At 44.1% G+C, this 12,851-nt stretch overlaps 1 protein-coding gene across 1 annotated transcript in view; it reads left to right on the top strand.

Moving 5' to 3' along the window:
- Positions 1-12,851, top strand: part of HEPHL1 (hephaestin like 1) — a 134,827-nt gene that overhangs the window by 95,218 nt on the left and 26,758 nt on the right. Inside the window, exons 11-14 of the mRNA XM_089655633.1 lie at positions 3,715-3,927; positions 5,958-6,177; positions 8,927-9,066; positions 11,838-11,966. Coding sequence (XP_089511759.1) covers positions 3,715-3,927; positions 5,958-6,177; positions 8,927-9,066; positions 11,838-11,966 — 702 coding nt within the window. The remainder of the gene's footprint in view (positions 1-3,714; positions 3,928-5,957; positions 6,178-8,926; positions 9,067-11,837; positions 11,967-12,851) is intronic.

The following is a 12,851-nucleotide window of genomic DNA, read 5'->3' as shown; positions in this document are numbered from 1 at the left end:
TATCTGCCTAGAATTTAGTGCCTGAAATATAAAGTTTTTCTTTTTCTTTTGCCATGTAACAAATCAGATCATCCTTTTCTTCCAATGACAGTTTAAAAAATGAGAGAAGCTCCTGAGATGGGTTACAATTATTTATTTATTACTGGTGCTTATATAGTACCATCAATTTACACAGCACTTTACATATATATCTTATAAATTCAGGTCAATCCCTAATCCTCAAGGAGTTTATAATCTAAGGTCCCTAACTCACATTCATACATATCCATACTAGGTCCAATTTAGACAGGACCAAATTTACCCACCAGCATGTCTTTGGGTGTGGGAGGAAACCAGAGTAAACCCACGCAAGCACAGGGAGAACATGCAAACTTGAGGCAGCTGGTGCCGTGGTTGGGATTCAAACCAATGACCCTAGTACTGCCTAGTGGTAGTGCTAACTATTTAGCCTCTGTGCTGCTAAATGCAGTGAGAGCAGACAGACTATGACATCCAGTAGTTCTGAATGATACAGTCTAGTCATGAAGACCCATTATACTCCAGTGGTGTGTTCTGCATGGCCTCTAAATAAAGGACCCCTGGAGAAAATGTATAATGTTATGGGCAGCACAGTGGCTAAATGGTTAGCACTTCCACCTGGCAGTACCAGGGTTGTTGGTTCAAATCCCAGCCATGGCACCACCTGCCTGCAGTTTGCATGTTCTCCCTGTGCCTGCATGGGTTTCCTCCAGGTACTCTGGTTTCCTCCCACACTCCAAAGACATGCTGGTAGGTTAATTAGATCCTGTCTAAATTGGCCCTAGTATGTGTATGTATGAATGTAAGTTAGGGACCTTAGATTGTACACCCCCTGAGGGTTAGGGACTGATATGAATGTACAATATATATGTAAATTGATGGTGCTATATAAGTACCTGTAATAAATAAATGTCAAGGACAGTAAATTTAGAATTCAGCTTATGATTGATGTAAATGGTAATGTGTATGTGATAGTCTTTCAGCTTAAAATGATTATAAACTTCAGGCATAAAATATGAACAAAGCATTTCTCTCTATAGTGTGTACTTGTTTCAATCAGAGCACAGAATGTCATTTCTGTCTGCTGCCTTGTTCCTCTATCAGCATGAATCACTTCTTACAAGTTTTCCTGACACCAAAAGAAAAAAGGTGACAGGGGAGGGACCTCCAGCTCTGTTCCTGTGTGAAGGGGGGTGTGTCCCTTACCTCCAATCAGCTCTCAGAGCTCTCCTCACTGAGCTCTGCAGAGTGTAGCTTCAGCTCTCCTCCCCCTTTTTTTTCTGAGCTCTCACACAAGCTTTATACATTAAGCACTTTGAATGGGTGTAGAGAAGAGATTACTGCAGATAAACAGGTATATCTTATGTAGGAGGATTTGTTTAATCTCTGTGTATCACCTGAGACCAGTCACTTCACGGGCTATATGTAAGGATTTACAACCACTTTAAAGAGATATAGTCACCAGTAGGCGTTTGTAGTAATCCGAATGTCCACTCTTGTAGACAGTATGGATAGTGCAGTCTTATGTCTTAGAGATGTATTCATTTTCATTATTTACTTGGACAGATCAGAAGTCCCAGGCCATAAGGCTGTCCTATTTTCTACCTGTGATTAATGCTTTTAACAGATACTCAAAAACTATAACAAAGAAAATTAAGTAAATGGCATTTTGCTGACCTGAATTTAGGAGCGTTACAATGCCTGTCAACATATGCTTTAAGGGCTTGTGTCAGAGAGCCAACGCAGATTGTTTGCATTTGAGGTCAATTTGAGACATATAGGCAAGTATTAGAGCCCCTTTTAAAGAGAGTACTCCCCTGGTTAGTGGGTAGAGTTCTGTGTGGTTTATATTCTGGTGTGGGAGGGACCCTGGACAGAAGGTCGATAGGAGCTGGGTACCCCTGGATATATAGGTCTGTAGCCTGGAGAGATGTAGACCTTCTGGGCCTAGGCTAGAGTTGCCACCTCATTCCTTTAATTTTGAACACATATTATTTATACAGGTTCAATGACTGATTAAGGTGGTAATTAAACTCACTTAGTGCCTTTTCTGCAATAAATTAACCTGTGTAATTAATTTGTTCGGTTTTAAAGGGATGAGGTGGCAACCCAAGCCTAGGCCCAGGGAAAGACTCATGTGAGGACCCACTGTTGGGAAGATTGCCGGACTTTAGAAGTTTGTGTTGGTGGCACTGAAGTGTTCTGCAGTGAAGATGTGAAGCTGTTGTGCCAAGTTAGGCTTATGTCGTTCTTCAGAAAATTGTTTAAAAATCTTCCTGCTTGGACATTCTTTATTCAACAAGGTGGGCTTTCAGACCAGGAATTGTGAGTATTGTGGGAGGACTGGGCCTTAGGCCTAGATAAAGTGTGATACAATATGGCAGAGTTTCTCCTAAAGTCAGGTCATTTCCAATGAAGATGTGGGGCATGGACCCTGACCAACTTGGCAGGAATTGGCAGGTAAGCCAGCTTGACAACAGATGCTTCAATGATCACTTAGCATTCATTGAGAGGTGAAGTTGACTTTCTTCAGACATGCATGTGATCTCCTTCCAAGCTTCAAGCTGCTTTTGCATTCTCATTGACATGAAGAAGTTCTTAACCTCTGGCGCATATATGCAGACTCTCGACTGGTGGTCTTTAACGCATTCATGGGGCCCAAAATAAATAACTCTGTGCTGAGAGTGAACAGAAAGCTTCCAACGCATACTAGTGATCAGGAGCATGTGAGCATGTGATCGCTGTGACAGCCAATCACAGCAGTCACATGACCCAAATGCCGGCCTCTCGGCATTTAAAAGCCCTTAAAGGACACGGGAGGCATCGGTGGGAGGGGATTAAGCAAATAAAAGCCCATCAGCACAGTGCCGGTTCACACTGATGCAAATTCTATGTGGATCAAAAGCAATCTGAAAAACATAGATTCATATGTAATGTAAAAAAAGCATTATTGCCAATGAAAGCTGTTCACATATATGCGGTGTGAATTTGATCTGGTTGAAAAAAAGGGTCCTGTGCGAGTTTAGTGCTATGCCCATTGTCCTCAGAAATCACATTAAATTCACACCTGTCACATCAGAAATTGCACTGTTAAAATGCACTGTGAAATTGCAACAGATTCATTCGCAGCGCATCGGTGTGAACCGTCACTTACCCACCCACTGCCGTCTGACAATGTCAGTTATCAGCCCTAAGCTCAGACAGGAGACAATGAGGGAGATTTACTAAAACTGGAGTACTCACAATCTGGTGCAGCTCTGCATTGTAGTCAATCAGCTTCTAACTTCAGCTTGTTCAATTAAAGCTTTGGCAATAAAACCTGGATGCTAATTGGTTTCTCTGCAGTTGCCCCAGATTTTGAACTCTCCAGTGTTAGTAAATAATCTCCAATGGCCCTTTACAGCCTCACATTAGACTGAAATTTCCCAACTGACAGGGAGAGAATACAACTAAATAACAGCACACACATCCCTCCCTGATAGTAAGTTGCATTATTATAATAATTTAGCATGTAGAGACTTAGATTCCTATGAATGGCCATTTCTGGCTGGCTTTTTTTTTAAACAACACACAAAAAAAAGTTGGGGTAAACGATGGGAAAGTCAAACAATCACTATAATGACAAAGTAATTGTATGTAAGACTGAAAAGCTGAGGTTCCTGATGCTGATAACTTGTTCTGTTTATTTCTCTGCAGCTGTCAATGGCTATATGTATGGGAACCTGCCTGGCCTTGTCATGTGTCAGAGGGATAATGTGTCATGGCATCTGCTTGGACTGGGCACAGAGGTAGACATACATGGCGTCCACTTCCAGGGGAACATACTCAACTATGCCGGAACAAAGAGGGAGATCTTCAATGTGTTCCCACACTCAACGCTCACTGTGACAATGCAAGCCCATAACTTAGGTGATTCATGTCAATTATTTGTTGTGTAAGATGCAAAACTATTTTTATGCAGTGTAAAGTTTTCTCTATAAAAGACCATTGCAAATGTAGCACCCAGTGAAGTAGCTAGGGGAAACTAGAGTTCTAATTCTTAGATAGAAGGGCTGGGTAGCAGCCCAGGTATAATAGTCAGGGGGTCCATTTCGGTCAGGGCTATGAGGCTCTGCAGACCAGCTTTCTGAGACGTCTGCTGCACTAGAACTTTGGAGAAAGTTCTAGAAGCAGTGGGCAGAGGTAAGGAATGGCTGGTCTGCACTCTCAGTGGATCCTGGCCAATCCCCTACAGGAGGCTTGGCACTGGGGCCAGGACAGCCCTTAAAAGTGTTTGAAGCTGCTCAGTAGTAGGAGAGTTAGGGTGGAAGATGGAGTAGAAAAGTTGAGGTGCAGCAGCCTGGAGGGGCCCCAGTTGGGAAGAGGCCTACCTTCGGGCAGTGTTGCTGGAAAGGAGGTTCGCTCAGAACTCATCGTTCCCCAGAGTGAGGACCACTTGTGCAGCAGGGAAGAAGCCAGCCTAGTGGAAGGCCTGAAAGCAGCCACCAGCTCATAGAAAAAGGGCCGAGTGAGTAATCCTACACCCCCTGGGCCAGTTAAGGGGCAAAAGAGCACTCTGGTGGGAAACCTGATTAGCTCTTTACCCAGGACTGTCATCTTAAAGTGGCAGGCGCTGGAACCCCTTGCCCATGGATTCACTTAGGCAGCTGGATAAGAGGAGGATTATCTGGGGTGGTACACCAGGAGAGGCTGGAGAGCTCTTCAAGAAGAATTTTTGCTGAATAGAGACTTGTATATAGTTCCAGGAAGTTTCCTCAGTTGGCAGTTCCCTTGGGCAACTTTTATTAAGTTGAATTCCCTTAATAAAACAAAAAAAAACAAAACAAGCTCAATGACTGTTTCCTGTCTTTGGAATGCAAGTCTATGTAAAATGCATGTTGCCTGGCTGCGCAGGACTATAGGGGGACCCAAATCTTCAGCAACTCCTAAGGGGATAGTGCTACATAAAACATGGAGACATCTCTAGTACAGGAATCAGCAGTGTGGTGATGATCAGTTATAGTATACAAAGCAGGCAGGAGGAGGGGAGTATTCAGAGTCGCACACCCTAAAAAGTTCTATCACCATTCTTTTGGTGCTCCGCACTGCAGGTTTGGGTGTATCATAGAAGAAAGTACATTACTTTACAAATGTTGGACAAGTAAAACTTATATGAGGGTTCTTCAAAAAGTTTTTGTACTTTTTAAAACTACTATATATATATATATATATATATATATATATATATATAAAAGTGCGGAAACATTTTGAAGACCCCCTCCTATGTATTTTATATGTGTATTTAGTTTTCTGGCTGCAGCTGTTCCTTAAAGCCCAATAAAATTTATGTTTAAAATCAGCTGACTAAACTCTGTGTCTAAGAAAAGTTTCAGGGCTCATTCACACGACCTTTGGTCTCTGAAGATCGATCCGCATTCAGATTGCTCTTCCGAGAGCAATTGATTGGCAGTGAGGAAGTGTTGTATTGCCTTGGTCGCTGAACTAGCATGCCACAGCCATGTACATTGCATAATGGCCCATTGAGTTCTTGCATAATGGCCCTATTCACCTGAATGGGTTGCATTCAGTGGGCGTCTTGCCTGATACAAGCAACAGAGAGTAAAATTCCATTGCAGCTGAGGCATGTGTACACCCCCTCTGTAAGCACTAGAAAAAAAGTCCGGTCTCCAGATTGTCTGCGCTGTCTGGCAGTGCTGTGTAAATTTCAGGATTGGATGGACAGAAATACAAACTCTTTTATTTATGTATTTATACTATGCATTTAACTGTTTGCCTGGAGTTATTTTAATATGTTTTATAAAAGGTATGTTAATCCCAATAGTGCTATAGTGTCATTATCAAATATGGCCCCTTGCATAGTTATCCTATATGGGTCAACAATCTTTCCCCATTGAGGTCAATGTGTCTGGTATAATCCGTCTTCTGTGTCCCTCTTCTAGGGGAGTTTGAACTGAGCTGTCATTTGATGGATCATCATAGGGACGGTATGAAAAATAAATATATGGTGCAGGTATGTGACAATTCCACAAGCCAAGATGATGTCCAGTATGGCACCATGAGGACGTACTTCATTGCTGCGGAAGAGGTAGAATGGGACTATAGCCCGGACAGATCCTGGGAACTGGAAAAACACAACATCACTGCACATATGCATGAGAGGTATGAGATGCAGAGGGCATTATATGTGATAGATAGAAGTTACTGTATTTTTCACTCCATAAGACGCACTTGATCATAAAATGCACCTAGATTTTACAGAAGGAAAACAAAAAAAAAAATATTGTGAACCAATGGACTGCAGACATAGTACAGGAGATGACCAGAGACTGCAGACATAGTACAGGAGATGACCAGAGACTGCGGACACAGTACAGGAGATGACCAGAGACTGCGGACATAGTACAGGAGATGACCAGAGACTGCGGATATACTACGGGAGATGACCAGAGATTGTGGACATAGTACAGGAGATGAGCAGAGACTGCTGACAGAGTACAGGAGATGACCAGAGACTGCAGACGTGGTACAGGAGATGACCAGAGACTGCGGACACAGTACAGGAGATGACCAGAGACTGCGGACACGGTACAGGAGATGACCAGAGACTGCGGACATAGTACAGGAGATGAACAGAGACTGCGGACATAGTACAGGAGATGACCAGAGACTGCGGACACGGTACAGGAGATGAACAGAGACTGCGGACATGGTACAGGAGATGACCAGAGACTGCGGACACCGTACAGGAGATGAACAGAGACTGCAGACACAGTACAGGAGATGACCAGAGACTGCGGACACAGTACAGGAGATGTTCAGAGACTGCGTACACAGTACATGGGATGACCAGAGACTGCGGACACAGTACAGGAGATGACCAGAGACTGCGGACACAGTACAGGAGATGACCAGACACTGCAGACATAGTACAGGAGATGACCAGAGACTGCGGACATAGTACAGAGATGACCAGAGACTGCGGACACAGTACAGGAGATGACCAGAGACTGTGGACACAGTACAGGAGATGACCAGAGACTGCGGACCTTTGATGAGCACAGGGGGGGACAGGTACCCGAATTTGACAGGTAGCTGAATTTGACAGGTACCCGTTCCCACTTCTGTGGAGCTGTCCTCCCCGTAGTCTTGTGGGACACATGACAAGTACCAGAAGACTACAGGTGGCCATTCACAAAGCGCAGCGCTTCTCGCGCATGTGCAGTGGGCACCCGGCTGTGAAGCCGCAAGCTGTCACAGCCGGGTACCCACACTGAGGATGCCGGCACCGGGGAGAGAAGACTGCCGGTGAAAGCAGGACACCGCTGGACCAAGGAACAGGTAGGACTGAGGAGCAGGTTCTTCTGCATAGTACAGCTGAGCGGCCAGCCTGGTATTCTAACATGGCAGTGGCGGGAATACCTGGCCGGCTGCTCCATATTTGCTCCATAAGCCACACAGACATTTTCCCCCATTCCCCTGTTGCCCCGCAGTCTCTGATCATCCCCTGTACTGTGTACGCAGTCTCTGGTCAACACACTGCTATTATTTTGAACACAACTGTATGTGTAGCACCCTCCTAGATAGCTCTCTGGGACTTCCCCCTGCTCTAGAGTTTTGGAGAAAATTCTAGAAGCAGTGGGAGGGAGTGAGGAGTGGCTCTGCACTCTTGAGGGATCCTGACCAATCCCCAACAGGAGGCTTGGCATGGGGTCAGGACAGCTGTTAAAAGTAACAAAGTCTGCTGAGAAGCAGGAAAGTTCGGGTGGAAGATGGAGAAGTGAGAGGCTAGAGAGCAGGAGCCTGGGAGGGGGCCCAGATGGGAAGGGGCACACCTACAAGCAAAGGAGCTTGAACGTAGGAAAGCTCAAGACCTCATTGGCCTCCATGAGCGAGGACCACCTATGCAGCAGGGACGGAGCAGCCCAGCAGAAAGCCTGAGAGCAGCAACAGACCCAGCAGCAGCATAGGAGGAGCACTGAGTGAGTAGACTTGCACCCCCTGGGCCAGTAAGGGGAAGGAGAACTCTGGTTGGAAACTAGATTAGTGGCTACCTGGGACTCTCTTACCCTTAAAGTGACAGACACTGGATCCCCTGCCCAGGGATTCACCCAGAACAGCTGAATAGAGGAGTATCTAGGGTCTGGGGCGGTATAACAGGAGATGATGGCTAGCTCCCCAGTAGAGACCTTTTTGCTGTAAAGATTTGTGTATAGTTCCAGGAAGGAAGGTTCCAATTCCCTTGGGCATCCCATACACCCCTTACCCCATCCAAGTTAAAATTCCCCTAATAAAATCCAAAAACAAGCTCAAGGACTGGTTACCGTCTTCTGGATGCAAGTCTGAATGGAAAAGGAGTGTTGCCTGGCAGTGCAGGACTATAGGGGGACCCAAAGCTTCAGCGACTCCTAAGGGGTAGTGCTACATATGTATTTAGCTTTTTGATTGGGGTTCAGCTTTAATTTTCATGTAGTAAGGTAAAGCCATCCAGCTTCTGAAATAACAGCAAATAGGAACACTGTGTTTAGTACTGAACACAGGATGCAGAGAAGATGAAGGCATTAGCACCATCAGAGCCCAGATAAGTCCTTGTGGCCTCCACATGTACTCATGTCATATTACAAGATACTTGGAATCAGCATTTAGCATAGTGTGGTTTCTCATTTAGGCTCATGTCACGCTAGCGGTCCTGTGGCTGGTAGCAGGCACATTATACCAAAGGCAGCCCGTATCTGATAATTTTTTTTTTTCATTCAACCAGCAGGTTGTAAACAGCAATGATTGTGAGCAAATTACAAAGGTTCATATGATCTAATCAGATTAGCTGTCAGCTGTTGGTTTCTATGACTTGCACCAGGGTATAGCACTTCTAGCTGCCTTATTGAATAAATCTTTAAATGTCTTTGTGCAGCCCTGGAAAGATTTTTGTGAGCTCTGATGAAGACCTCATAGGATCAAAATACAAGAAAGTGGTTTACAGGGAATACACAGACGGACAGTTCACAGAGCAGAAAGTGAGAAGTGAGGAGGAGAAGCATCTGGAAATACTAGGTAAGATGTCGGTTGGTGGTGGTCATTCAGTAAGGTGGTGGCAGCAAATGTGGAATGTGCACATATGGCAACCAATCATAATATGAGGTGCTTACAGTGCAGCCCCTCAGGTACAGCTTCCTGTCCAGCAAGGAGAGCAGTGAGCAGGACAGGAATGACATAATCAAATTTCACTCCAAATCTTGTGATTTGAACTGCCAGAAGCAGCAGTGCCATCACACTGCAAATTTACAGGGGACTATAGGTACGGAAGTGCCTAGGTACACTGAAATGCCACTGCTATGTTTCAAGATGAGTTCCAGAAAATATATATACTGCTTAAGCACAATTGAAATTTCTAGATGGTCCCTAGAAAACTCTTATGCTATGATCTTAAACTCAAAATAAGCTCCATTGTTGTGATGTAATGGGAACATCCCCTGATTTGTAGTGTGCAATCTATGCTGCTGATTGGCACAATGAAGGGGGGTCCCAGACATATACTGTATATTGTAAGTATTTTATTTAGTTATTAAAAGTATTTATATAACACTTACAATTTGCACACCACTTTACATAAATGTTTACAGTATCTACTGTACATTCACATCAGTATCTGTCCTCAAGGAGCTCTCAATCTCCCTATCTGACATGTATGAGGTGTGATAATTTGATTCCTGGGAATGGACTATAAAAAAAATAATGTTTGCTTACCTATACACTAGTAGTTGTCACCTTCAAAGTAGTCCCCTTGTGATATGACACACTTTTCTAGATGACTGTGCCACTGCCGGAAACATTTCTAGAATGTTTATTGGAGCACTGCACAGTATATTTGGGACAAAATCTGGAATGTCATCAAATTTGTGTCCTTTTAAGGCATTGTTTAATTTTGGAAACAGCCAAAAGTTGCGGGATGCTAAGTCAATGGAATAAGGTAGTTGCTCAAGTTTCGGAATGGATTTCTGGGCCAGGAACTCTCGAACGCTTAACACATCATGTGCAGGAGCATTGTCGCAGTGGAGAATCCACTTCTCAGGCCAGAGTTCAGGTCTTTTCATCTGAACAGATTCCCATATCCTTTTCACAATTTCCAAGTAACAATTTTGGTTGACCATTGTACCATATTCTGACATGCTTGCTTTCTTTTGACGAGGTGAATTCTTTGTTTTCCACTGCATGCTCTGATATTTTGTTTCCCAGATCATACTAGAAACACCATGTCTCATCACCGGTAATAACCCTATCAAACACCTCTACATTCTTCAAAGGATTGGATGAAATTTGAAGATGACATTCTTTCTGATCGTCTGTCAAGATTCATGGCACCATCTTGGTGGAAATCTCTCTCATTCACAAAATCCTGTTAGAATCTGCATCACTGTTTCCCTGTTCATATTCAATTCTTCTGCCATCATTCACACATTTATTCTGCAATCTGAGCGCACGAGGATTCGCACTCCATCCTTTACATTTTTCTCTGCCCACCTCTTGCGTTGTCCAGGACATCTTCTTGCCCCTCCTTATACAGCCTATGCCATTGAAAAACCCTTGATTTCTTCATGGAATGTTCGCTATAAGCCGGTTGTAACAGAGTTTCACTCGCACTTTTGCCAATTTTCAATTTGATGTTTATCCGATGCTGCAGATTCCTGTCACTCATTTTCTGCCAACGGCGCAATGCACGCACATGTTATTTCTACTTCTAATCCGTAAAGAGTCAACTGGTCTGCGATTTAGAAGAGTGTAAATTAGAACACGTCAGAACATGCTCGTGTGTGAATGGCTTTGCGACTCATCACCATAATGTTATGCCGCATGCATTCCAGAAATTAAATTGTCACACCTTGTATATATATATATATTTTTTTTTTTTTTTTTTTTTGTACATTCACATCAGTGTCTGCCCTCAAGGAACTTAAAGTGGTCCTAAACCTAAAGGCTTGAGGTTTTCGTACCTTCATGTATTCTATGCATGAAGGTAAAATATTTCTGTGTGCAGATGCCCCTCCAGCCCCCCCCCCAATCCTTACCTGAGCCCCCTCTGATCCAGCGATGTTCACAATAGCCTGGGCTCTATGGATACCCTCCCTCCTCATTGGCCGAAACAGCAGCGGGAGCCCATTGGCAATGGCAGCCAGTGAGTCGATGAGAAGAGAGCGAGGGGGGTTGCAAGCCTTATGGATGTATAAAGTAGTGGCTCGGGAGTGAGCACTAACCTGTGCCCCCAGGGCTAGCAGCTTGCCTTGGGGGCACTGTTTGAGGGGGAGGAGCCAGAGCACCGTCAAGGGACCCGAAAAGAAGAGGATCGGGCAGCTGTGTGCAAAATCACTACACAGAGCAGGTAAGTATAGACATGTTTGTTATTATTATTTTTTTTTTAAACTAAGCTTTAGTATCACTTTAAAGTCACTATCTCACATGTACACATACACAAACCAGAGCCTATTTAGACAGGAGCCAATTAACCCACCAGCATGTCCTTGGAGTGTGGGAAGAAACCAAAGTACTTGGAGGAAACCCACACAGGCACTGGGAGCACATGCAAACTCCATGCACGTAGTGTTGTGGTTGGGATTCGAACCAACAACACTAGTGCTGCCAGATCCTGGTCTGTATGTCACTTGAAGGAAAAGTAAGTGAACATGTTATTTTTATAATAAGAAATTTCACTGAACTACCCCAAGATACAGTTTAATAGATCTGATTGCCTTTTGTGATTTAAAGACCAATGGTTTAAGGAAGTAACCTCTTGAGAATGACCATTATGTCTTGTTCTGTATATAATTCAGGTCCATTCATTCGGGCAGAGGTTGGAGACAGTATATTGATTGTATTTAAAAACAAAGCCACCCATCCACATTCCATTTACGGACATGGCGTTCAGATAGTCAATATTCTCGTTGAACCAACTCAGCCAGGTGAGTAAATAAGTAATTACAGAGGACCTCATTTTCTGTTGTCTGTTACCTCGTCAGATCATGTTCAAATCTGCAGTCAAAACCTGCTGCTCATACTGATAAATAGGTCTCCATGTAATATTCAGTAGAATAAGGTTTTAGATTTTTATAATATACTGTCCAGATGGAAAAGCTACAGCAAATAAAAGAACAATCTGCTCCAGCGTTGTGATGGACCTACCTCGAGGCTACAAGACCCAAATCATTGTATAGAGACCATTCAGTCTGCACATAGCTCACCCAGCAAGGCATGTATACTTACCTGTTCATGACCCCTCACCGCCTCCCCGCACTTTCGGCACCCCCATCCTCCAGCTTCCAGGTTTTGGGGTGCACATGACCTCCATTTGTGAAACTGCTCAGGAGTGGACAATCACCATTCTTGAACACTATGGGTGCCATGACATCATCTCTCTCTTTAAGCTCTGAAAACCAGTGCCGAGGCAAGGTCCATCAGAACCCGAGGCAAAAAAGACCAAAGTGCAGCCCCCATGAACTGTCAACTACTTTATCAGCATAGGCTGCAGGTTATACCCTTCCGGCTGATTGTTTCTTCTGCCTGGCCCTCAGCCTGGCCCTGCTGGCCATATGCTGAATAACGATTTTTTATGATTCTTGCTGGAGCAGCTGACACTTGAGCAGTATATTGCCCTGCCAGCGCCACTTCGTTATTCTGAATGAGATAACTCAGTCGATTTCCCCATCCAAGCTAAACAGACAAGATGGAGGAATCTCCACTGCTGGCTAATATATTCTAACAACCAGCGCCTTCAGCTGTAAGAATACCTGAACAGTACTTGCAGCTGATTGGATGCAGCCACTGTTTAACCCACAGTTTTCAACCTG

This window comes from Staurois parvus, unplaced genomic scaffold (assembly GCF_062004578.1).
Source record: "Staurois parvus isolate SC_StPar_1 unplaced genomic scaffold, SC_StPar_1.0 ptg000858l, whole genome shotgun sequence".
NCBI classification, from domain to species: Eukaryota; Metazoa; Chordata; class Amphibia; order Anura; family Ranidae; genus Staurois; species Staurois parvus.
The sequence above is the reverse complement of the archived record's forward strand: the minus strand, read 5'-3'. Positions and strand labels throughout refer to the sequence as shown.